General features: G+C 41.8%; 1 protein-coding gene across 6 annotated transcripts in view; it reads left to right on the top strand.

Moving 5' to 3' along the window:
• The window catches only part of AUTS2 (activator of transcription and developmental regulator AUTS2), a 789175-nt gene that overhangs the window by 210522 nt on the left and 552520 nt on the right, over positions 1–26133 (top strand). For all 6 annotated transcript variants that reach the window (XM_074844867.1, XM_074844868.1, XM_074844871.1 and 3 more), the window contains exon 2: positions 450–659. In XM_074844867.1, coding sequence (XP_074700968.1) covers positions 450–659 — 210 coding nt within the window. The remainder of the gene's footprint in view (positions 1–449; positions 660–26133) is intronic.

Here is a 26133-nt window from a genome sequence, read left to right as displayed (position 1 = left end):
TATAACTGGATTTAGGTCAGCTCTTGCCTTGGCTTGTCAAATACAAGAAATAATAAAAATAAATGTGAAAAACCAAGCCTTGTTTAAATCAAAGACGATTGTTAATTTAAACATTATAAACATGTGCTGTCTTCTAAATGCATGCACACTTGATACATGAGATGTTTTTGAGAATTATGAACTTGACAGTATAAAACCTAAAGGAGTATGTGTCTGCTTCCATGCACTTGCTTCATCTTACACATTTTATTTTGCATTTGCCTATCTTCTGATAGGCATTCGTGAAGACTGCTTTTTCCTATTCTGGTGACCATGGCATTGCCCTGAGAATGCTGTGCTGGTCACGGCACAGCTGCTTAAATGCTGCTTAAAGAGATCGGCCAAATCAGAGCCATATCTTAACCGCTGTGTTTTTCTTCTGTTCCTTTCCCTGCTCTCTCCCTCTGCAGAAGGACGTAGCTCTGAAACCTCAGGAACGCGTGGAGAAGCGTCAGAATCCTCTAGCCAAGAAAAAACGGGAAGCACTTACCAATGGGCTGTCGTATCTTCCGAAAAAGAACAGACTTCACCACCACCAGTACAGCTCCGACCGAGAAAATGATCGTAATCTTTGTCAGCACCTTGGGAAAAGGAAGAAAATACCGAAGGGCCTCAGACAGGTGGGAGACAAGTTATCTGTTGTGGGGAGGGAGGGCTTTGGCTTTTAGCACCTGGTATGTAGAAGCAGATTTCTCATTTTGTGGGATCACTTATTTTAACCCCTTTGAAGTTGTTGGTCTCTTGGGTGCCACTTGGTACTGTGTCCTGGTACTAGGAGAGATTAACTGAGCGGGAAAGCAAGCAGTGGGTTGATGCTAGAGCTGAGCTGATTAATAAATGTGCAAAGGCTGGAGGAGCTTTCCATAGACTGGCTGTGAGACTGTCAGGGCAAACAAATGTGGTCTCTCTACTACACTGTTAGGCCAACTTGGTACCATAAATATGCCTTCTTTGTACGCAGAAGCATAAGACCCCCTCTGAACATCAAGGGCAAGGTGAGGTAATTGCGAGAGGGGCAGCTGTTAATCAAGACAAAGCTGTAAGACTGATTACGGCGTGAGGAGCTCATTTGTAGGACATCAGTGGTACCAGTGTGTGCTGCTTTGGGTTACTAATCCCCTACCCGTAAGCATGAGCTTCCTGCCTCCCCAACACTGGTGCTCCCTTACTGTGGGAGCTGTGGCACATGTGTGACAAAAGTGAGCATGCAGCATCCAGGGCTGCAAAGACCGAGGCGGGAAATCTTGGTCTCTTCTTCAGGACCGTGCAGTGTTGTGTTACGTGTTTTTTAAAAAAGAAGAAAGCGTGACAAGCGTGATTTCTCTTGTGAGCAGGATGTGGAAAAAAGAGCCGTATTTTGCTTTTTTTAATGAATAAATATCCCCTGTGTGTTCGTTATATATAAAAGACTAATTAGAGCTGGGGATTTTAAGAGTAGCATGTGCCTGTGTGGTCGTTTGGCTCACTGTCTGCGGAACTGAAGTCTAAAGTAACAGTAAGGTGGCCAGTTTTGGCTTAAATTTGAGTGAAGTTAATGACACACTAACCAAAATTTATATGTCTAATGGACGTGGTTGATATTCATTGAATGAGTCTTCATCCTTGTTTAGTGCAAACCAAACATTGCTTTGCAGAGAAACTTTTAGAAAATAGTGAGACTTCACTGCTTCTCATTTTGTGAGCTCAGGGAAATAGAAGGAACACTGAGGATGACAATGACATTGACTTGTATTCATTTTGATAGAGTTACAGAAACTGGTAAAAAATACATTTTCATTATTATTTTTAAGCCTACACTGTATATAGAAATAAGAGATTATACAATGCTTCAGCAGAGCAGACAAATTGTAAAATGCTTATTCTACACTACCACACCCGTTAAAGGTATTTCTTTTAATTTAATTTTGTGTTTCAAAGGGAGGTGGGAAAACTCTTCAGGATAGTTGATGCCATGGTTACGTTGTAAGGAGATTCTGAAGGTTGCTGTGTTTCCTTGTTGGTTTTCTGTGTTCACTTACACGGTCTTCACTCTGTTCCTTTTTAGTATATCAAATGGTAAATGTATCTGCTTTGTGCAATAGGAACTGGCCTTCGTAAAAGCTGACTTTTTGCACTATTTGATTCCCCTGGCATCGCCTGCTGTCAGGTGAAACCTTTCTTCCTGATACTTAAACTGTGAAAGAATCAGCCTCGCTGCTGATCGAGGTTATTTGCGAGGTTATGTTTTTAGGAATAAATATACACTGGCTTGAAAGGTATTGAGTTGACAAATGTTATGGAAAATGTTTTTCCTTTTAGCTGATAAATCTGAGTACTCTGCTTAATTCCTGAGGGATAAGGCTGAGAAGAAATCAAATATCTTGCTCAGTATAAATTTAATACTTTGGTAGGGGTGTAGCTGCTTAGATAAGAACATTTTAGTCTCATGAACAGTTTAGGTGCTGACAAATCCAAGTGGCTTTGGCACTTAAACGTGGAAAAAAGATGTCATGGAAAAAACTATAAAGCTTATTTGAAGAGTCATGCCCACAACCTTTATATATAGTGTTTCTGGTAAGCATTTTCTGTCATCTTTCAAGACAAATGGTGAAGACCTCAAAAAAAGGAGGAGAATGGTAAGTTCTGAGGATGGTTTTCTCTGATCATGTAACATTTTTCATCCTAGAGTGACTCTTGGCTGCACACCTTGGGTTTGTTTCCCCACCCAGCTCCATCCCACTGAATTTCTGGGCTCTCGATAGGAAGCAAAGTTGGTTGTCAGCCTTCTCAGATGACAATAAGGCAAGAACTGGGGCCACCGTGTTTTGTGCTTGACAAAGTAGGAGGGTCCAAAGCCAATTAAAGTTCAGTATGCTTCTGGATATATGTGGTGTCCTTGCTATATTAGGGCTATATATTTTATATGTAAACAATATATCTTGCCCTTGTTGTTCCTGGAGGAATCCTGAACTGTCACATGTGAATATTATCATTGGATGGCAGGATGCATTCTCAGTGCTGTCACTTGTATTCCATAGTGTATGACACACTATGTCACAGTGCTGGCATAAGACCTTGGCTGCAGTCTGTCCCTGTTGGGAAGTGTTTTATACCCAGAGATCTTGTTCGTTGTTTTACCAGTAGTTAACAGTCCAGTCTGATACATCTTTCTGTGAAATCTGTTATCTGCTGGAAGTAACTCTCACATGCAGGATTTAGTTGAAGTCAGCTATTGGAAGGATTGCTAATTAGTTTTCAGAAAAAATCCTTGCAGTATTCATGCAGGTATTTATCCAGCTATGCTGAAATGCCTACAGGTTTATTGAAATCCAGAAAATGTGAAACTGTAGGTTAATTAAAGCTCATATTTTACTAGCGACAAGACTTTTGAACTCTGCTTTGTGAGCTTTTATAAATGTACTTATTAAATGCCTCAAGGAAATTTTAGTTGGCGTTAAACAAACATAAGACTCATCAGAGTATTTCTCCAGGATTTTAAATTTAATTTCCTTTACGTTAATTGGTGATGGCATGTTTTTGTGTGTTTTTTTTCTGTAAAAAAATCAATTGGAAATCTTAAAGTGAACATTTTTAAACTATCAGAAGGCTGGCAAAAATTTTTAAATAGTTTTTAATGAGTTTCTATTCCTCAAAGTTCAAGCAGAGTGGGGCATATTAGGAAACAATGAGTTATTGCAGAAGGAGCGTTGAGAGTATTTTGATAGTGAGAGGGAAGGATCATTTCTCTTTATTCAGTGGGTGTGTGTTTTGGAAGGAGCAAAAGACACTGACTTTTGTTCTCTCTACCATTTCCTTCATTGTTTTCTTTATGTACTGGGAGATTCATACGCCTTCTTGCAGAAAAGGATCGTCTTTGGCATATGCTGCTAAAACAGCAATCTGTGTGCTGGGCAAGTGGTATCTTAGCTGGCTTACATATATACAAGAGCCAACTGCTGCTAGGCGCTACCTTAACCGGCTGATTCCAGAGACACTTGCAGAATATTAAATCCCAATCCCAGATATTGTGTGAGTGCAAGGAAGGAGACAAACTGGTAATAAATAAGGGGCAGATGATGAATAATGGTAAGAAAATGCATGATGGAGAGATGAATTAGGTGGTAAATTTTAATAAGATAAAGGAAAAATGGGAAGAACAGCAAAAAAAGGTACACTGCTGACTCTGGCAGTCATCAACTAAAAGCATTATAAACTATTAGCTTTAACCTCGTAGCCCATTGCATGAATCGATTAAAGGGGAAGAAGGGAAGTATTGAACTCTTCCTTCTCAGAATTAAGTCCACGATCCCCTTGGCAGTCTCACCCTGAAGGCCTATATCCTAAATTTGAGACTGCCAAGGCTGTGGATGGCTGATCTGGACGGCCACTGTTGTCCCCTGTCATCTTCACTTGCAAACATCACATGGTTAATTGTGTTGCAGATTTAGTTATAGCAGACTTGTCCCCTGCTGCAGAGGTGCTCGTGTGCTTCAGTGCAGCAAACCTCTGGTGCAGGGGGTGAAATAACTACTGTGTGATCTGCATTTAACCACGCTTACAGTCACGAATGGCATTTGCACACTCTTAGACAAGCCTGTACATGACAGGTAATGAGAGGAGAGCGGGAGGTGGGTGTTAGCTGTATGGTTTGTGGTGACATTGGTCGGGGAGCTGAGCAGATGGGTTTGATTGTCACCGGCAGTGAGATTCCAGTGAGAGCTGACTGTGGTGACAAGCGATTTACAATGTGCTATTTACAGTTTGGGTTTGCAGTCTCTCAATGACATCCGAGTGCTCTTTAGCAACTGCTTTCATTACTGCTTTTCTAAGAGCTGTTAATTGAAAATGAAATTGTGGGTGGGCTTTGGGAGTGGAGTAACAGCTACAAGTATTATACGCAACCATGGAAAACTGTTTCATTTCTTTGACTCCCAACTTGTATCTCTGTGCAGCAAGAAGGGAAAAATGTGTATATATTTGTACAGTGTGAGGTCAGACACCTTGGAAATACTGCATACAGCATTCATACACCCGTAATGGGTGATGAAGGCTTGACTCTCTTTTTACATAGCTACTGTGATTTTGGATTACTGGCAGCCAGTGGATTTCAGTAACTATAAACCTGCTGAAAATCAAGAAGAGCCTGGGCCATGAAAATAGCTTGTGTGGGACAATAGAGAGGTTTGCAAGTGATGCTGGGTGTGTTTGGGCTACTCTTGCACTGTTGGAGGTTGGGCTCTGTAGGAATGAAGTTAAAGGAAGCACTTCCATGCACTTAGAGCGTGGGACAATGTGGCATACTTTAGGAGCAGTACCAGCTAGTCATCAGGTCAGCACTAATACTGCCATGCATTAATGGAAATAAAGATAATGTTTCTTTCCATTCTGTTTGTAAAGAGAGAGGGTTTTATTTTATTTCAAAATACTAGCCCTACCACTTTGGAATTACTAGGTTTGCTGTTTGTGTTGCAACCTACACAGTGTGATTTGATTATGTGCAAGTGTGGCCAAAAGGTTGAAGTCACCCAAAGTAAATGTCAGAAGCAACAGTAGTTTTCAGGGGGCACTGGTTTAATGAAAATTTGTCTGCTCTGTGTTGGTATCATGTCATGCAAGGGCATTGTTTATTTGGATTTATTTGTCAATCCACTTTATTAATGCCATTTAATTTGAAAAATAAACTGTGAAATGATGAAAAAATCAGATTACAGCACTGGAAGTATAGAAAGGGCCATATACAGGTGTCTGTGCTTTGAGGTTACATCACAGCATTAGTGGATGTAGTAATACAGTGGAAGAAGATGCTTGTGTGATTAAGGGAGATGGGTAGATCTGAGCTTTAAGAAGCCTTTGTAGGATGGAAAAGGAGGAGCACATCTGTAGGGAAGGGAAAGGGGTGAAGTGGTGGGGCTTTGCACAGGTCCAGGCTGGGCAGTCTGGTTTTTCAAAGGGGTAAATATTACACAGGGGTGTGCGTATGAAGGGATATGCCCACAGAGAGGGCCCGTTGTGTGAATTAATAACACTGAGCTGGACATTAGCAGACATGGGTGATATCTAGTCTACCATCATGCTGTTAAATAGTTGAGTGCTTCGTGCTGGCCAGTCAGTAATTTCATCCTTGAAAGGGAACCGTGCTTTGTTTTGCACACATACGCAGTATGTGGATTTCGGTACGTGTGAGAGAATGTGTGTCTAAAAGCTGGGCTGCTATTCAGTTGCCCCTCTCATTTCCCTCTCAGAAACTGCTGCTGGTGACAAACAGTGCTTGAATTACAGGCGTTTTGTGATTCTCAACTGCTGTTTGCTTCTGATCAGGGGCCACAGAAATCTCCAGCTGCACTTAACCCGCAGTCACCATATCCAGTGCGTCATCTGTGAAGGCACCCAGCTGCTCGAAAGCATCCAAACAACTTCTGGGCCCTGATAATATATAATTGAGCTCAATGGGCACAGAAAAGATTGTTGTTCTCTATAGAAAGGACTGAAAAATGATGTGTTGCTTCACGTGCCTGTTGTTCTGTGCTGCACATCCTTCCCCCCCCCCCCCAGTTTAATGAAGTTCCTGAATAGGTCCTTTGGATTCCTTGAAAACACACACAAAAACAGGCACGTAATGTGAAATCCAGAGCCATTCACAAAACCAAGCACGATGACAGGATTCAGCTATCGTTTTCTGAGTGAGGCGAGGAGCTGTGCTCCACGGCACGCCAAAGCAAACACCTGCATTCATTGATCAACTGCTCGTAGAAGCTGCCACTTTACTGAAGATTTGCCTGCAGTGACGTGTCACGGGCGTTTCCCCCCCTTATAATCACCAGTTTCACCTGCAATTTTTCAATAAGCTATTGAATTATACCTCTCTAAATGATACCCTGCAAATCCAGCGGGCCCTAATTGCTAATGATGGTTCTGAAAGACTTTCATTTGACTGTAATTAGGTTTGCAAGCAATCAGCTGCCCTTATCAGAATTGAAAACACATATAATGTAAAATACGGGCTGGTGGCAATGTAGCGTTTTCTTAAAAGGAGGAGGGAAGAGGAAGATGTTTTATTAGCAGAAGCTGTGACATATTTCAACACCTTGAAAACATCATGTGTGAAATTAATTCTGTTCAGTATTGTACCATCTGGCAGTGTTATTGTTCTGTATATATTGCCATGTAAAGTGTGCTGTTTTCGTCTGGGTATGAGCCTGTGTTTGAAATAGTAATCATGAGTCAAATTGATTACTAAGGATGTTATCCCTGCTAGATAGGTTAAAACTACATAGTGGGAAATCCCATAGACTTAAAATGGCTTCCCTGTGGAGAGCTTCACTTGCAGGGCTGATAATATTGGAAGAAAAGGGCCTTGTTTTTGCCATGCCCCTCTCCTGTGAATGAGTATATGTGCTCAAAGGTAAGGGAAATTCTATCCAGGTATTGTTTATTGAAGCTGAAGTAGAAAATGCCTGTATCTTAGACTCAGTACCATGATAATTGTTTAATAATACACTACTAATCTGATCCTGTCTCTATGCTACTGTGCTGAACACCCAGCTCAGAGCCTCCTGTGAGAGCTAACAGGCATTAGCAGCTTGTGTCTTCAGGCTCTGATGTAGGCACAGAGAGTCCCTGCTTGTAGACTCAGAAGAATATGTGCTTAAAACCTGGTTACGCTCTGGTGTCTGCCCGTGCTGGCTAAAATATCGGCTGTTTGGCAGTGTGGATCGTCTCTTAACCAGGACTCAAACGTGGGCATTAATACCTGATATGGTCACCAGTGTTCTAGATAGTAGAGCTTGTACAGCCACGGCAGAGCTGGAAGACCTTAGGTCGTATCTAGAAGCAGGAATAAATGGTGGGATATTGGTATCTCCCATGTTTCTCTGAAGCCAGTGGTGTGAGCTGATTGCACCTGGGGTGTTGCAGAAGGGTTCCTCTGCCTCCCCTGCTTTCACCTGCCATCGCTGTTGTGTTGCAGGTGATCAGGCTTGTAAGAAAATGAGCAATGTTGGCATGTTTTCATTTCTAATGCAAATTTTGCCACCGCTTTGCGATCTGCCTTGCTGCATCTCGCTTCGTCTTTTGGCTCCAGTTTATGCAGCTGTGAAATGGAGTTGCTGGAGAGATATCACCACCCTGTCACCAGACCAGGTAATGCTGTTGGGAGAAAGTGCCCCTGTGTGCACTGCTCACCCATTCCATCCAGTGCAGCAAACTCACAGCAAATTCCAAACTGGAAAAAAAGATTAAAAACAGTGGCTTTTGAGTTAACCTAATTATGCTAATCAATTAGTTATCTTGAGAATAATAGTACAAAAAATTTACTGTGCACAGAGCAGTTATTGTCTCCCAGGATTATCTTTTTTCTTTTAATGTTGGCACCCTACTTTAATTGAAAACTTAAATGATTATTAAAGGTGCCGTTTTGGGAAGTGAACCATATTCTTAATGTGCGATGCAATCAATTGCTGTCTTAAAAGTTCCTAAGCATGTTACCAATAAGGAATTAAGCAAAAAATTAATTTCAACTGAGGCTGCTTGGAGATAAATTAAGCTCTAGCTTAAGTGATATAAGACAGAATTATAATAAAGTAACCATATTGAATTAAAAAAAGAAATCTTCCAGCATTTTTAAAACAATTTTTTCATATTCTACAAATACAACTTCAGTCTAAGCCGAGACTTCTGACCTGTAGATTTGCCTGTGTATTAACTGAAAGCACAGCAGTTCATCCTCAATTTTTTAATGAGAACATTGAAGTGTTGAAGCTGTGTTACATAATTCTTTTTTCCCCACAAACTCTATTCACAAAGGGAGGAGGTGTAAGAGCGATGTATTTGAATGTGGCTGTAGCATCCAACAGTGCACTTGTGGGTGTGCAGCATCTTTCTGGCGCAGGGCCCGTCAGCGGGCGCCGCAGGGAGCAGGGGTCTGTGTGCTGGTGCTGTTCTCGCTGTAACACCCGGTTGGGCAGGCAGGTAGGCACGGGGCGGGGGTGTGATACCTTGTTGTGGTTTAACCCCAGCCGGCAACTAAGCCCCACACAGTCACTCACTCACCCCACAGCAGGATAGAGGAGGGAATCGGAGGAGTAAAAGTGAAAAAACTTGTGGGTTGAGATAAAGACAGTTTAATGGATAAAGCAAAAGCTGTGCACACAAGCAAATCAAAACAAGGAATTCACTCCCCACTTCCCATGGGCAGGCAGGTGCTCAGCCATCCCCAGGACAGCGGGGCTCCCTCACGCCTAACGGTGACTTGGGCAGACAAACGCCATCGCTCCGAACGTCCCCCCTTCCTCCTTCCCCAGCTTTCCATGCCGAGCGTGACGCCCTACGGCCTGGGATATCCCTTTGGGCAGTTGGGGTCAGCTGTCCCGGCTGTGTCCCCTCCCGACTCCTTGTGCACCCCCAGCCCCTCGCGGGTGGGGTGGGGTGAGAGGCAGGAAAGGCCTTGGCTCTGTGTAAGCCCTGCTCAGCGATAACTAAACCATCCCTCTGTTACCAACACTGCTTCCAGCACAAATCCAAACCATAACCCCAGACCAGCTACTGTGAAGGAAATTAACTCTACCCCAGCCAAAACCAACACAACCCCACTCAAGCACTGTGGTTTGGGAAGAGCTGTAGGAGCGGGAGAGCGGCCTCAGGAACGTGTCAGGCTCCTGTGTGACATTTAGACTCTTAGTTAGGCTCTTGTAACCTTAGGCCTAGCTCCTGAGTGCCATAACTGCATGGATTCAGGGGCATGCACCTAGGCCGTGTGCTTGAGAAACGTGTGGGGATGCTTTTAAAGTGTCAGTGGACAACACGCGGAGGAGCTGTTCCCTTGCCAAGGCTCCCTAGTGTGGCCGTTCCGCGGGGAAGACGGTGGCGGGGGTAGAGGCAATTCCTTGAATTAAGTAGGAAGGATGTTTTTCTACCTCGTTGTAAACTAAAGGCAGTACTTCTGATTTTGTAGCTGACTTGTTACAGCCACTCCAAAGAGAAGGGAGGCTGTAATTTCCTTAGGCCTGAACAGCTGCTTTTTGGCTGAGATTTATTGGAAGCAGAAAGTAAATGGCAGTGTGAGTGGCAGTGTTACCACAGCCTGGTAAACTAAAGCAGTGTGAAATTCAGGTACTGAGCTCTCATGACTGCATGTTTGTAGTGCTTTGTGGTGCCGTTGTGGAGGTTTTGAGCCTTCCCTGGGTTTAGCCTGGCAGTGGCCGTGGAGGGGCAGCTCTGGCCAGCCCCAGAGGCCACCTGTGTCCCCAGAGGCTGCCCGCTCCCGCCGTGATGGCACAACCTTGCTGAAAGAAATGTGTGCGCATTGCTAAACTTTCTGCTATTTATTTCATTTCAGCAAAAAATGACCTGTGTACATAGCTCAGGAAAATTATTTATAATCTTCCTCAACCCTGAGGATGTTATTCTTTACTTTGTGTGGTTTCACAAGTTGGAATGTTGTATTTCTATAAAATTAAGACATTTTAAATTTTGCTTGTTGCCCAAACCCCTGAAATGGAACAAACTTTTAAATATAAGTCCCCATTTCTTATGTTTAATCCTTTTTCATAATATTTGACCTATATGCACTAGGAAAGCCTCCTTTGTTATTAGAAAAACTGTGACATAGCTTTTTTTTAATACTGAGCTTTCTGTACTCTTGAATAATTCAAAGGGATATTTTGAATTGGTTCCATTGCCGGTTAAAGAATGCAGTATGGCCATTACTACATAAGGCCATGACTCCTAAAACAGACAAAACCAAATTGTCCTTTTGTCCTGACCTTTCCTTGGAATAATTTTTTCTGTTCAGTATTAAAATACAGTGAGGTTATATAGGTGAAAGAGTTACCCTTAAGTAAAAGTTACTGTTGCTAAAAGAAAAAAATATTTTAATAGAAGATCAACTGCAAAAGTTACAGTAGTTCTAGTGCTGTTGGAAGGTTGCCTCCAAGATCGGCGATACCGTACAGGCTATGACAAAATACATGCTCCTGATGCTTCTAATTTTCCATTTTTTAATAGTTAGTGTAGGAGCAGTTTCAGATTTATCTTGTTGTATTGGATCAGCTGTTGGAAAGATTATTCAAATGTGTCACTCTAACGTGAATGGACTTTCTTGAAGAAGTCCTAACAACGTCCACCCTTACTTTGGAAAGTGCATGAGCATGTTCTTAGCCATAGCGTTTTCCTGATGCCTGTTTTCTTACACTGCTGATCTCTGTGAGCAGTTGTAGTGGCCTGTTTTCAAGAAAATAGAATTCTCTGCTTTCTCCCATTAAGGAAGAATTGCTATTAGTTTAATCACAGTTTCTCCTAGTATGGGAGACACCAGAAGAATGTAGTAGTCCAACAAAATGAAGACATGGAAACAGGATGATAGCCTTTCTAGATCTGTCCCATGTGTGAACATCTGTGAGGCATAAGATCTATTTAAGGTAAAGGAAAAGTTTGGCAAAAGACTACATGGGTGTAAACTGGCATAAAATAAATGTTAGCAGGAAGTTAAGCTTTCAACTCAAAGCCTAGTGAAATTCTGCAAGAAATTGTGGGAGGAGGAAGCAGGAAAATAATTGGTTTGCAGGCACAAGTTGATTTAGATCATATAAAAAGAAAAAGGTATATGCCATTAAAGTCTCTGACAGCAAAGAGTTGAATTGCTGACCTTGAAGTTCCTGTGTACTGTGTGGCCATTTGCCTTCCCAGTTAATAGAGTTGCAAACAGAGGTAGGAACCCACATGCTTAAGAAAGAAGAATTGAGTTCCCTCTCACTCAGCTCGCGTGCACAGAGAAACAAGAGAGAGCTTTGCTCATAAAACGCAGTCAGGCCTAAGCCCAGCTTGCCCTGCTAACCTTCCCCTCCAGTCTCCCAATGCTAAAGAAGTCCTTAAATTAATAAAAATAGTAAAGCTGTGAACGGGTGTAGAACTGGAAACTGACATTTATTACTTTAAGAGTTTTCAGGTTGGCTTTGTCTAAATAGCTTAATAAAAATATTTTAATCATAAAACAGGTGGATTTTATCCTAGCCATATGAAGCAGCAAACATTTGGTGCATGAAAATTCTACGTGGTACTCTTTATTTTTGCTGACTTTGCTCATTTATTTCCTTCTGAGCAGGTTTTACTCTAATCTAGTTGAACAAAGAAATCTCATACTTTTATAAATAAAAATAAAAATCAAGTGCCCAAATCGAGTGTCCAAAGCAGGGAGAGGGTTAATAAAAATGGAAATTCTGTTAAAATTACTAATCAATCTGTTTAATGTTTTATAGTCTCCCCTCCCCCTAACACATGTTCTCTTGTAGAGCACCTTATTGCTTCCTGCTTGTTTACCGGCTTTTAGCAAGTCAAGCAGCTTTCAAATTGCTTTGATGTTAATTATAGAACTTGTTCAATAGGGCTTGCTAGGTGAGGAAAAATAGCTCATATGTTTAAGAAAATAAATATACAGACAAGTGATCTGTGCTTTGGTTCTGAAGAAGGAAATGACAAGATACTGATGACTCAGTGTTGTGTTGTCAAATAGAGGCTGTATTTGCGTGGCATGCTGCTCTTGGTTTGCAAGATTGGGTATTAGTTGTCTTCACTTTCTTGATGATCAAGGGGACTTATGTGCTGAGGGCTGAACCTTGTAACTGTAAAAGGAGTTGAGTTTCAATACCTCTTGTGCCAAAGTAAAAAATTCAAGAAAGAGGGATTTTGCCTTAGCCCACAAAAGCTGTTACTGTAAGCTAGCCCTTTGGGTCGTGGGTTATCCCAGCTGTTCCATTTGTTCTGCTCTGGACTCTGGTCTAGCCTGAGCTGCACTTAACTCCGCTCCATTCAAGCGTTGTTGCATTAGCATTTTAGCCGCAGCTCAGTTTGGGGATTTACAAAAAATGCTCTTAGAATTTGGAAAAAAACTCTATCTGTCTCTGAATAAAGCTGCCACATACTCAGATCTGAACCTGTCAGTCAGTGTCAAGACGTAAGCCCTGGAAGAGAGCCTTGGGTAGCGGTGTCAGGGTGGGAGTTGATGGTCGGGACTGCAGCCCTCTGGCCCTGGGTGTGCGCTCCGTGGGCTCTGCCAAGTCACAGCCTCGCTTCCCCATGTTCATCCTGTATGTAAATTGTGTTTAATCATAAAGAACTAGTCTACCAATTCCTAATCAAGGCGTATAAGGTTTAATCAGAGAATTTGTGCAGTGTTTGGAGATCTTCAGATGAAAGGTTTGGTACCTGTGTGATAAATGAATATTAATAATTTCTGCATAAAGCACCGTAGCCATTACAGCTGACTGTAGAGTTTGTCAAAAAACAGCGCTGTGTTGAGTGACCGGAGAGTACGTGTCAGGAAGCGATGTAAAACCTTTAGCTTATTAGTGGCATTGTATTTATAAATTAGTAATAATGCACAGAGGGGGAGGGTGGAACGTGTGTCATTACAAAATGCTTTTGAAAGAGTTGAAGTAGAATCTGTGGTCTGACGTTTCCTATAAGAATTGCAGTGAATAAGAATTTTCAGTGATGGAAAGATACTATTTTCAGTATTAAGGCTTGTGGTTCCAGTGTTTTAAATGAACCTGTGCTTTACTATGCAATAAATACTGAAAACGACCCCCTCAAACTTTCTTCTTTCTAATAATGATACATTTTGATATAATTGTTACTGGTGTGCTATTACTGGTCTACAGTAGATACCAGTGGGTGTGTTGTTTCCAGAAGCAATAAGTGGCATAGCATCTTGCATACTATTTTATAGCGATCATAAAGCATTTCCTGGAGTAGAACTGTACAAGATTGTAACATCGCATTGGGGGAAAGAGACCTTACCTATCAATAGCAATGCAAGGCTTGTAATTTTAAGCCTTTCTAATTTAAATCATGAAAATCTGTTTTTCATGAATAATTCAGAGATCTGAATCAGTAGAATTATTTCCAGCCCATGTATATTAAACAGCCAACCTGCTATGCCAGTTCTGTTTAAGACACTGTTGATGGGGGTTTTCTCTTTCCTGCAGAAATGATCATCTTTGTCTGTTAGAAAATAAAGCTGCTGTGGTATTTTGTCCTTTTGATTGCATGAGGATTTTTCTTTAAACCTTGTAGGCTAAAATTCAAGCTGAAGAAAAATAAAACCCTTACTACAGGAGCTCCTAGAATTCAATTTGGAGAGAGTAAACCTTGTACTATATCCATTAGGAAAATGGCAGTATTCTTCCATTTCCTGATGTTATTCAATTACTTACCCCGCTTCCTGCTTTTAGCGTAAACTGTATATTTTAGCTCATGACCTTTGACAGCAAATTGAATCAGAAGTGGAGATGCAATGAAAGTTGGTGTTTTGTTTTTTTTTTTTTTAAAGACTCTTTAAAAACATTGATATGTAGGAAATTTTGGGGTTTGTTTTGTTTTTTTTAATAAGCCTTGCTGTGGATTTTGTAATATAGCGCATTTTCCGTGGAAAAAAGGGAATTTAAGTTAATGTCTTTCCTTTGCTTTGGACAACAGCACAGTTTGCATAGCTGCTCTTGTTAGTGCATGCCTGCTGAAATTAGCATTGCATATTTTAGTTAATACCAATAAAAGTGGAGTTTGTTTAATTTAGAATCAAACCCTTGTTTAGCTTGGATTAGCACTTTAAGAAAAATATTTAATTTGTAAAATGATGCTATTGACACAAAGTGATTACAAGTCCAAAGTCATCCTGGGCTTTGTTTCACTGCTGTCATGGCCTTTCCCTTCTTGCCCATTCCCCACTCACAGGTTTTTGTAGTTTTTAAATTATTTGATGCAGTTAAAATCCTTATGATGGAATGAAAAAAAGTCTTTTTTTCTGTGGAAAGTCATCAGAACACTATAAACTGAGTCTTTTAAATGTGAGACAATCTTTTTGTAACGTCACAAACATACAGTGCCTCTGAGTGAGTGAAGCTTGCATCATAGTAAGAACTGAGGAACGTTCATGTGTGTCTGAGAAACCTCTCATGTATCAGGAAATCCAACATGCTCAAGTGTATCAGGAAACCTACAGAAAGTAATTCACCATCAGCCCTTTTGTGGCTTTTATCTTGACCCAGTTTTACTCTCTTGGAAATATGGGCTTCATTTTCCAAAGCTTCTTAGCACCGCAGTAAACCCAGTCCCAATGCCAAACTGACTTAAAGTACTTGGGAATCAAAGTTTTAATAAAAGTGGTGGGATTTAGGGCCGAGATTGCCTGTGTGGCTATTGAAGTTTAGTCAAAATCTGTTTCCTGTTTATTCATTTTACACTGCCCTTCAGGAGGGGAAGGTGAGCCCAGCCATGCCAACTGCACTGGAGTTGTGTGGGTGGTGAGAGATCTGAGACATCACCTGGACAAACCACACAGTTTCTCGTTTATCTAAGATTTTAAATTTTCAGCATCTCCAGGTTTGCTGCCCCTTAAAAGAGGCGGGGGAGGGAGTACAGAAGTGTTTGGACTAACAGTGCTGCAAATACCCTCTTGCAGTAAAAGAGACAAATCTTCACATAATGTTGTTCTAATCTTTATCTCCTCCTAGACTGTAGTTCATTTACAAGCTTTCGATCATCCTGTTTCCCTTACAATTGTGAATAGTGTGAACACAGAAAGAAACCTAAACCAATGTATTCATCTGAAGCTTTCCAACATGGGTACCCCGAACCTACCTAAAACTCTGCAGAAACCATTGGTAGGAACATCAGTGCTGCCCAGATCAGCCAGTTCAGCCATACACAGTTCCCTGCTCCTGGTGAAACTTCTCACACATGGTGTCCCTTGAGCTTTTCTATTAACAGTTGAATGAGACTTTAATAGTTCTTAGCTGTATCTGGCCAGAATGCCTTCATGACATAGTTCCCCCCAAATTTATCATATTTACCAATCCTATGTTTTTATAGAACAATGACATTTTGAGGGGAGTAAGAGCCCACTGGTGTGTTTAGAACTTGAACTTGGATTGCACTTGAGCAGAACTTGAATTCAATAAGGAGAATTCAGGAGATGTCTTAAATCTGTTTCTTTCAGTGTAAAGCGGACACCCCCTTTCCTTCAGTTACAAAAGCAGCCTGCCCCTCACCCCGCCTGTTGTGGTATCTTGCACTGGAAGTGTAATCTCTTTTTCTACAGTGAGTTGCAAAATTTTCAGGCCTGTACACAATGCTAAGTTGTATTATGGTCCATCTTGGGTTTGTGCTGGGAGAGAGCCTGGCTCTTCTGCATACGTATTTCTCTAACCTGGTACAAGAGCTTTGTTGCTTCGGGTTGTGGTGTTCTGCAGGCTGTTCCAAGATAACATTTAATTCTTTCTTGTTCTGGCTACAGCAATGCCAAGTATTTGTCGAACATCTGTCAGCGTGCTCAGATTATTAACCTAACTTCTGCTCATTTATGTTAATAAAAACATTTGAGCCTCAGAACAAGCATGTGTAACAGTTCCTCATGCTACTAGTCCCACTGAAATCCATCTGACAGGGTTGACACAATCTTACCCTAACTGAAAAAGTGTTGGCAATTCCTCCTTCAAAATCATTGCTGCACTTTCTGTGCTGCCTGGATCTGGCAGGTGACACAGCTTATACATGGTTGCATTTAATCTTCAAACTCTAGAGCTTGGTGCATTTTGGGACAGACTAGAAAATACAGAAAATGGACACCAGAACTGTTTCCAAATTTGGAACCTGTATTCAGAAAGTTGTGGTCTCTCGTACCGGTGCAGCGTGGTGCCTGTTGGCTGTCATCACAGTGCCAACAGAAGTGTGTTGAGGAGTACAGAGTGACATAAAGCTGGTGAGATCAGAACCTGTAAGTGCTCTTTTCAGATCTGCCATGGAGGCAGGTCCTTTCAGTCCAGAGGCTGTGGGATCTGCAGCCTTGGAGACTTCCACATCTCCCCTGAGCAGCCTGATCTCTCAGGAGCTGAATCAGCCTTGCTTAGAGTGGGGCTTGGATGAGGTCACCCCCGAGGGCCCCTCCAACCAAAACTGTTGTGTGTTACGCTGAGCAAGTAATTTCTGGGAACAGAAACTGCCATTTATTACGGTTATTTGGTGTCTACTATTGGGCTGCTAGTGTAATATGTATAACAAGCAACTCTGAAGCCAGCTTGGGAAATGGTCCCTGCGTTTGAGTCTCCAAAGACCTTCACTTTATTGTTAGCACACAGTTTTTGCAAGTTGAATTAAAGGACAGATCTCCTTTTTGGACTATGTGTAGTCTGCTGGGCAGTGAAATGCACTTGGAGCCATTCTCTCAAGTCCTATAATCTTTTACTACAGATACTATTAATACAAGTATTAATTACACTGTTCTGGAATTAGGATTTTGTAATGAAACCTCAAATGGAAAACTCAAGCCAGGTTGGCCAAATGTCATGAAACACTCAAACTTGAGCTGTGAGTAAAATAAAAGTCTGAGTTGCTTTAAGGTTTACGGTTAAAAGAATGTAAAACTTTTCAGCTTGTCCAAGTTTTGACAGAAAACCTTGCAGTACTTGGCAGGCCTGGCTGGGTTTCCTTAAGTGTGAAATGCAAGATAAAACTGGTGACTCGGAGCCAAGCACAATGAAACGAAAAGGTTCTCCTGAAACAAAGAGAAATGGAGATGCACAGATTTTTCTCACAGCTCTCCTTCAAATCCTAGCCTGGTTCAATGGGCTGTGCTGGCTGGAGCATCCCCAAGCGCAGCATGGGAGCGTTGTGGGAGAAGGTGCAACTGGAAGAAATACTTGGTCCGCTGATGCGGCTGGTGAGTGTGGCTCTGCTGACTTTGGGGTGTTTAATGCCAGCTGAGGATTTTGCCCATTAAGTTACTGTTTACTTGTAGAGTGAGCACAGCAGCGAGATAAACTCTTGAAGGCTTTCTCCTTGCCTTGTAATGCATACAGCAGTACCGATGTACATGCTGCAATTAAAAGCTGTTTGGAATACATTTCAAATGTTTGACTTGGACGGGAGGGGAAAGGCAATTTTCTCTCTGTCCTTCCTTTCACCCTTGAACTGGGACTTCTACAGCCTGTCAGGCAAAATGAAGAACTTTTTTCGTTTTCCATCCAGAAAGGCTTTTTAAGAAAAAGTTAAAGTATTTGGGAAGATTTTGCTGACAGCGGGTAGAGTTGCATTTGCACACGTGGGGAGCGGGAGGAGTCAGCCATTTGACATTTCTGTTCATCCAGTATGCTCCAGAATTCCGATTACTTACAATATTTTTAATCTATTTGAACTACTTCAATGCTTACAGTATTCAATTTTAAGGACTTTGTCTTTCCTTTTTTTTTTTTTTTTTTAATGTTCTGAAGTTTTGTGCTAACAGGGATGGGTGGGGGTCAGAAGAAGGTAAATAGAGTCAGTGGGATTTTATCCAGAGACATTTTATCTATGATTGGAAGAGATTAATTTTTCATTTTTGTGCAAGACTTTAGGAGATTGCTGCTAGCTCTTTCACATCAGAGTGAAGCATGCTCACGTTAATGAGAGCATTTTCCTAGGGCTTCAGTGGACTTCTGGAGCAGGGGGGAGGATGCATTTCCACTAGTCACTGTGCTGGGGCAATTGGCTTCTTTGACATTAACTCCCTGAGTATGACGAATTGCAGCCAGTTTCCTCTACCACCAGGTAATCTCCACTGTAACATTTTGTAGTGACTTTTGTAGTCAAAACCAGTTTGTAAGGCAGGGGCAGCACTCCTCTCCTGTCCTAACCTAATCGATGATACAACTTGCAACCTTGAGATGGGCTTCACTGAAAATCTATGAATATGGACATTGCCTAGTTTTCCCTGAGCTAATTACCCAACTGTTTTGAGTGTTGTAATTTTTAGGTTTCTGATCTTAGTGGGGTAAATAGGTTTGTGATCTCTGACTTAAAAAAAGATGCTTTAACCAGAGAAATCTAGTCTGGGACCTTAATGCCACAGCTCTTGGGCTTTGAGCGCGCTGCTATCACCTCTGCCAGCTGCCCTGTGAATTTGGGGGGGGGAGCAGTTTTTCCCTCTGCTTGTCCTCCTGCCAAATATCCGTGTGTGCAGCGAAGGTGGGACCGCAGGTAGAACGCATCCCCCGCAGTGGTGCTGTGAACGGCTCTGCCCTAGGAGGGCTTTGCTTGTCCTGCCGTGTAACCCGCTCCTCCCTCCCACTTGCTGCGCCTTCACACCACCAGTATATTGTCCGCGATGGCATTTATTTGTCTTTCAATGAACTCAGAGCGGTGTAAATCCGTATCAGAGGGCGATTTGGCGGTAGGTGGGAGGGTGTTCCCTTGGCGGTGGCTGCCGTGCCGGAGGGCTGCTCCGCCCCGCTCCCTCCCTGCGAGGCCGCTCCTCGGCGGGGCTGGGGCTCCCTCTGCGGACCGCAGCGGCAAAGTGCGGGGCCCGGCTCCGAGCACCCGCCCCTGCGGGCTGCTGCCAACACCTGCCAGCCCGGAACTTTTTTCCCTTTCCCCTCCTCTTTTTCATTTTTTTCCTTATTTATTTATTTTTTAATTTTTAATGTTCCACACCCCCCCCCCCCCCCCCCCCCCGCGCGCACCGCAGCATCTGCATTTCAACCTAAGCCTTTCCTTTTATTCCCTTCAACAAAGTATTTATCGTTTAGGGAAGGGTGTTTTGTTTTCAGTGGCATTGCAGCATCGCAGGAACCTTGCAAGTAGCAGATTCCAGCTTTGATCAGACAGACATTAACTCGTCTCCCCTGGCTGCCGCCTCCTACCTGAACAAGCGAAAGAAAAGGCAAACAGATACAAATGGCAGTTACAGGATCAGTTGACAGAGAAATGGTGTTCCAAAATGATCCCAGGTTTATTCTTTTATCTCACCGAGGTAGGACAGAGATACTGCAGCCCTTGCTGCGTTTATTGGCATTGCTTGTGGAGAGCAGCAGTTTGACTCCATGCATTGAAGTTGGTGAGAATCTGAAAATATTCAGAGCCTTCCCACAGGTCTGATTGCAGGATTGGAAGTAGAAGCATAAATATTTATTGACTGGCAAGAGGCTGAAGGTGTGACTTGCTAAGAGTTGAGCATGCTTTACATTGTTTTTTGAAAGTACAAAATCTGTGAGAGAAAAGCAGATGACCTGTGGAGCTGCCTCTCCCCCTTTTCTGCCAGCTGCTCAGACTGAGTTTGGTTGGAACTGGCTCAGAGTGAGTGATGAATCCTTCTCCACTTCCAGTAAGACTTTAGTTAACAATAAATACATTAAAACTTTTGAAATAGTGATAGGAGCCTTTCTTGGAGAACCAGAAATTATATTTCTAAAGGCGTCACTTGCTCCCTTCTTCCTTTGGGCACTAACTCATGTGGCCAATAATGGGAGCGTGAATGTCAATACTGTAAATTGCTTTCCTGTTCCTGGAAGAGGAAGAGAATGGAGAAAAGGTTTTATGTTGGAAGATCTGCATGGTCTGGTGTGAGTGACAGCCCATCTCAGCACCCCAAGGGATCGCTGCCATGATATGACAAAAATCAAGAAGCAGGGAGGTCCCGGGAAGCTGACAGAGCCCCACAAGCAGTTGGGGTCCCCCTGCTCCTCCTCTGAAGCTTGTGAGAGCTTTGGCTATTAAGACCCATTTGCAGAAGAGCAAGTGTATTCGCAGAGGGAATGTGATCACATTAAGCATCTTCACAATCAGTGTTACTGTACGTAGCTGGAGCTTACAAAAGCAATACTAGTTCCCCATTGTCACCACCTCAAACGCCAGCTTTCAGCGTGACTAGCTGAAATGTGGAACTACAGCTTTATTGGGTCTTATACTGTGAAATATTACAGTTTTTGCTGCCTTTACAATGCCATAGCAAATTAGTAGCAGCAGAACTGACAAACTATATTTTGCCTGTGATCAGCCTTGCTCTAATGTATTATTCAGCCATGATTATTTTTTAATGGTCTACAAAGTGTAGAAACATTTCAATGTGGCTGGGTGGGAGTGGTGGCTATCACTAATTATAACATCTTCATTATAAATGTGGATAAAGTTGAAGGTTAAAAATGATGTGTCTTTTCTGGCGGAGTAACTAGTTATATGGAGTGTAGTAAGTGATGCATATGAATGTTTTTATCTTTTTTTGCAAGCATTTAGAGAAACGCCATAAAGTTGGTAAAGGGTACGTCTCTCTTTAGTAAATCTACTATAACTGTGGCAACTGAAGAATAGCAGTTTCACATCTTTCTCCCTGGTTTCCCCTTTACTGATGGGGAGCAGAGTCCTGACACACATCCAGCACAGCCTGGCTTTCTATAGACTTTGACCTTCTGGTTGGATTCTCTAGTGTCTAATAAGGAATAAGCTTACACTGCAGTCTGTCTTACTGTGGAAACACTTGATGCTCTTTTCCTCTACCTTGATGCTTCCTCTCAGGATTCAGTAGTCAGCTAGTATCTGAGATCACTACTCATCAGTCAAATGTAGTTGCAATTAATTTTATAATGCAAAATCAACATAACTTGCATTAAATTTGAGCTGAAAACCTGGAGATTGACAGTTAATTTGTTAGGCTGAGCTCTTCATTTCAGCCTGTCAAAATGGAGGCCTTCCAGGTGGAGACTGGTAGGCTTAAAGTGGTACATTCAAATGTGCGTCAGTACTTAATTTTATTACCTCAAGGACAGGACACCAAAGGGTTGATTCTGTTTCTGGAAGTGCCGTGGTTTCCGTGCGGTGCTTCGATGACCCACCAGCTAGACTTCAGCCGGGCTCACTGCGTCCTGCTGGGTTGGAATTGCATCTCCACTCTCCGTTAGAAGCTCTGTGGTCGCTCCAGGTCTGTTCTGGAGCAAGGCAAGGAAATACCAGTGGCTTTCAGCTGCCTCTGTTAGCCTGGCCTCGTTGAGCTCCCAGGTGGGTTAGAGGGCCCTGTTCTGTGCTTGGTCACATCCCCTGGAGCAAGATGCACCGTGGAGTACTCTGCCCCGGGTGGAGATGATGTAAAGCTCTTATACCGGCCCTCTGGTAGCTTTGCGTGGGCAAGGAATATTAAGACAACCATTTCCATCCATTTTTAAGATGCCTGAGTGCAGTAAAGGGCTCTTCGTATAGCTGAAAATTGTGGTGCATTACACCGCTGAGCTGGCAAGCGAGTCGTGCTCCAGAGACATCTGTGTTTTATTGATAAAGATTGAAGTGTGAATGGTGCTTTGCTATCCCTCTTGCTTCAAGGCAGTATCATGAGTTATCTTAATATTGAAATATCTTGTTATTTTACTACTTTGAACTGAAGGGTAAGCACAAGACAAAAGACTCAAAAGGGAAACTCAGACAGTAATGTGTTTATGTGAAAAGTGGATTTTAAAGCTTTGAAAGGGTTGTAATGCTCTTCTACCTTGAGATGCTAATGCTGAAACTTGAAACATAGCACAGTATCATTAGCAATTAAATGTGTCTGTGTACTCCTCTTACATCTTGTAAGGCTCTTGCAAATCAAAAGGGAGATGTACACACATCTAATAAAATAATTATTTTGAAAGGAGAGTTCCAAAGCCCTGTTTGCAATTCACAGACAAGTTCTTCATGCCTGGCCTATTTGTATAAGGTTTTAGAATAAAATTAATTGCCCCAGGCTTTGGACTTTTAAAGGGTTGACTTCTGTTCTTTACCTGTGTGTTGTTGCTACTTTGCCTTTCTGTACCTCTATTCCAGTGGCTTTTGTACTGTAATATTCCAAGATTTTAACTTAATTTTATTTTCTATCTTTGAGTTGCTTGTACCATACTTTTGATATCAAAAGTTATGTGTAAATAGATACACAAATAGCTTCTTGAAGAAGTTCATTACATATTTTAAGTAGCATATACAAGATGACATATGTAAATACATATATCCAATGAAGAAAGCATTTTAGTAATAAAGCAGAAATACTTCTGAATCCTGTCTTTAAAAGCCAATAGTTGAGCAGAAGGGCATTGGAAATACATTTTTGATGAATGTGTTTATTCCAGTTATGAGTTTTAACATTTTTGACACCTGTTTTATGTTTATTTTGCTGAAACAAAGTAGTGTGCCATGTATATGTGCACATATGTATGTTTATTATGCACATGATGTATTTGTTACAGAAAATGTAATGTAAACATACAAAAGTTCACATTACTTTAAATACTGAGTTTAACTGTCAACCACAAAACATATTTGCAAACTCTTTCAACATGTGTAACATATACAATCCTAATTAGAAACAGTACAATAGCAGAGATGCCCATATGTTAGTGGTAATTATGTTCAAAGAGTTTGTCTTGTGGCGCAGAATTAAGTTTGGAGGATACAATGTGAGCTGTCACATGTTAGGGTTTTGTAACATGCCTTTAAAATTTATATATGAATAATTTGCCATGCCAATGTTGCATTAGATTAATTAAAGATGAGGGTTTTTAATGCGGTGGTCATTTGGTAGGAGGTAGTGTTTAATGTATATTCCTAACAAAGTTATTGAAATATTGTTGTGAAAAAAGTAGGATTGCACGTTTGTATATGCATTGGGCCTTTTATATATGTTACCTTTAGAAAATCGTGAGGAGACACACCTAAGTATGTCATACCACAAGGCAGACATGGGAACTGCTGTCCGTGGCAAGATGCATTTTAGAGCATGAGCTATAATGTGTATCCCTCTGGCGCACATATAAATGGGTATTTATGGAAAGTGTGATTTCCAGCAGAATAATTAGGAATAAATTTGTGAATGGGTCAAGGCTCTCCATCGAAAGAATGTTTTAAAATAATTAGGTATTTCTTTAGCATGCTTGTGACCAGCTTGCACTGTACTTGGTCAGTTTAAATATGCTTACAACAGGATGCAAGCCTAGCAGAAAATGTGTATATTCAGTTTTCCATGATATATGGGCAAATAATAATAACTATGAAGATAAAGGCAGTGGCTACAGCAGTAGATAATGTGTTTTTGTGATAAATACAACTCGGTTTACAATTTGTTCTGCCCTGTATCTCAAAAATGTCCTGCTGTTTCCGTATCCTTCAAATCAGTGTGAAAGTTGTGCTCTAAAAAGAGACAAGCAATTTGTAACACCGAAGTGATGTTTTAGGTGAAATAATGTAGAACATAGTTGTATGCTAGGAACAAACAGTCTTTTATTAAGAGCACAAAAAAGTGTAGCACTTTAAGTGTGGGATGTGTTGGTATTAATCTGGAAGTGTTCAATTCGTAGGTTTAGCATCTTAAATAATACAGTATAGTGCTTTACTGCTGGCAAACACTGAAATGTTGCTTTAGTGTGTCAGTGTGGTAGTGTGTGGAAAGATCTTCATTTTGATTCATTAAGGTTTATTTCTGGAAAAATTTATATATTGTATAGTGGCATTTCACAACAGACTACAATGGAGATAGGGAGGATCTGGAGGAAAGTCTGTCTCGTTTTGTTTTTTAGGAAGCAACAATTTTGTGTGAATATACAAGTCATGATTAAAAGACATAGATGCTCTGAATGAACCAGCTGTCACAGGCATTTTGTTACAGATATGTATTTACTGACAGTCCTAAATTATAACTTCTCATTTTAATGAAGGTCCTTTATTCCTACTCACTGTAGGGAGTAGAGTGTAAAGTTCAGAGAAAGTTTCTGTAGTGGTCGGTGATTAAACCCATTTCTCATAACTCCTGGACTTGCACTCAAGGGCAGTGCTATCGATATTGTGAATTTATATAAAGTCAGAATCTCAGATGACGTTTGATCTTGGCATCTTTATTTCTGCTTTGCTCTCTGAAGTTTAGTCATTTGCTGTGATGTGAGAAGGAAAAGAGTACAGGGATAAGAAGAATAGTGTTTTAATCCTTTCCATGTTGTTAGAGTGACTTCTAACTTAATATCTGTTTCAGTTATTGACCCCATTTTGGGGAGAAATTGAATGTGTGCATTTTATTGATTGTGCAAATACGCATCCACTTTGGGAAGAGCATCCCTACAAAGTACCGTGGGTCAGTCCTTTGTGAGATAATTACTTGTTATGAAATTGGTGTGACAAGGCCGCTTTGCACCTGACAGCGTTCTTCCAAACCCAAGTGTATTTCTGATGGTCAGTGGTGTGGGTTTTGGTTGTTTTTGCATCAGCCACATCCTTCGTCAGTAACTGATACCTCATATGATATGATTAAGGCTTCCCTTTTTGTATGCCAGTGTATTTAAACAATCATTTGTGTGGCAGAGGATGGAGCACAGGTATGTGTAGGAAAAGACCCTGTTGAGTAACACAGCTGCTCTGATGCAGTTTAACATTTTTAACTTAATATATTGGTGGTTCCAGAATTTCACTTCTATAGCATGGCTCCCTGCATACATCTGCAGAATAACTGCTGGCCAGTCTGGGTGCCTAGCAGCTTGGTTCAGTTAGCTGAGTTTTAGGACTATAAAGTGTGTGACTGGTCCCTCCGTAGCAATAGCTGTGAGTCAGAGCTATGCTGCTGTGGTTTAGTACACGGCTCCTGACACCTCCTACTTCACTGAAGTGTTTTTATGAGCAGAAATCGATTTCTTTTCAGGGCATGCTTCTCATACATGAAGTGGTCTGAGAGCTTTTTTCATCCTACCAACTGTTTCATAGTTTGGAGAGGATATTGCTCAAACTGTCCACTCATTATGGTAACAGATGCCAGCAAATGTTGGGCCATTTGGAGTGACTGCTGATTTTTTGCCCCTGGTAGAAAGAAATGCTGTATTTGTGTGTTTTGCTCTCCCTGCCACCCCGGCTGCTCTCCCAACAGGTGTCAGTGTAAGGCAGCAATGGTAAAACGAACTGGGAGACAAAATGGCATGAAGCCAGTTCTCAACTCAGTGGCCTGAATGTGTCTCACAGGCAGAAATAGGAAACTCCAGGAGGATTGTCCCTAGATAAGGATAATACTTTGCGTGTACTGACCTCTAAATCCCAGCATACCTCCTCTTCTCCTCCCGACTGTTCCCTGGAGTCACTCGCAGAAGGATACGCTGCAGAGAGGCATTATCAGCAGTGCTGCTGGGGGCTTGGCGTTTGGCTCTGGGAGGTTCATTGTTTCAGGACAGCGACTGGGCGCAGGCACTGCACTGGGGAAGCAGCAGAGAGCAAGGGCTGACTCCTTCCTCGTAGCCCCCTCGGCTTTGCGAGCAATTAAAAATGTTAAAAATAGGCAGGAGTGATTCCAGGCCTGCCCATGGGGGGATGAAAGCATGCCTTGTT

The sequence above is a fragment of the Strix aluco genome, chromosome 19, assembly GCF_031877795.1.
Source record: "Strix aluco isolate bStrAlu1 chromosome 19, bStrAlu1.hap1, whole genome shotgun sequence".
Taxonomy (NCBI): Eukaryota; Metazoa; Chordata; class Aves; order Strigiformes; family Strigidae; genus Strix; species Strix aluco.
This window is presented reverse-complemented; position numbering and strand designations above follow the sequence as displayed.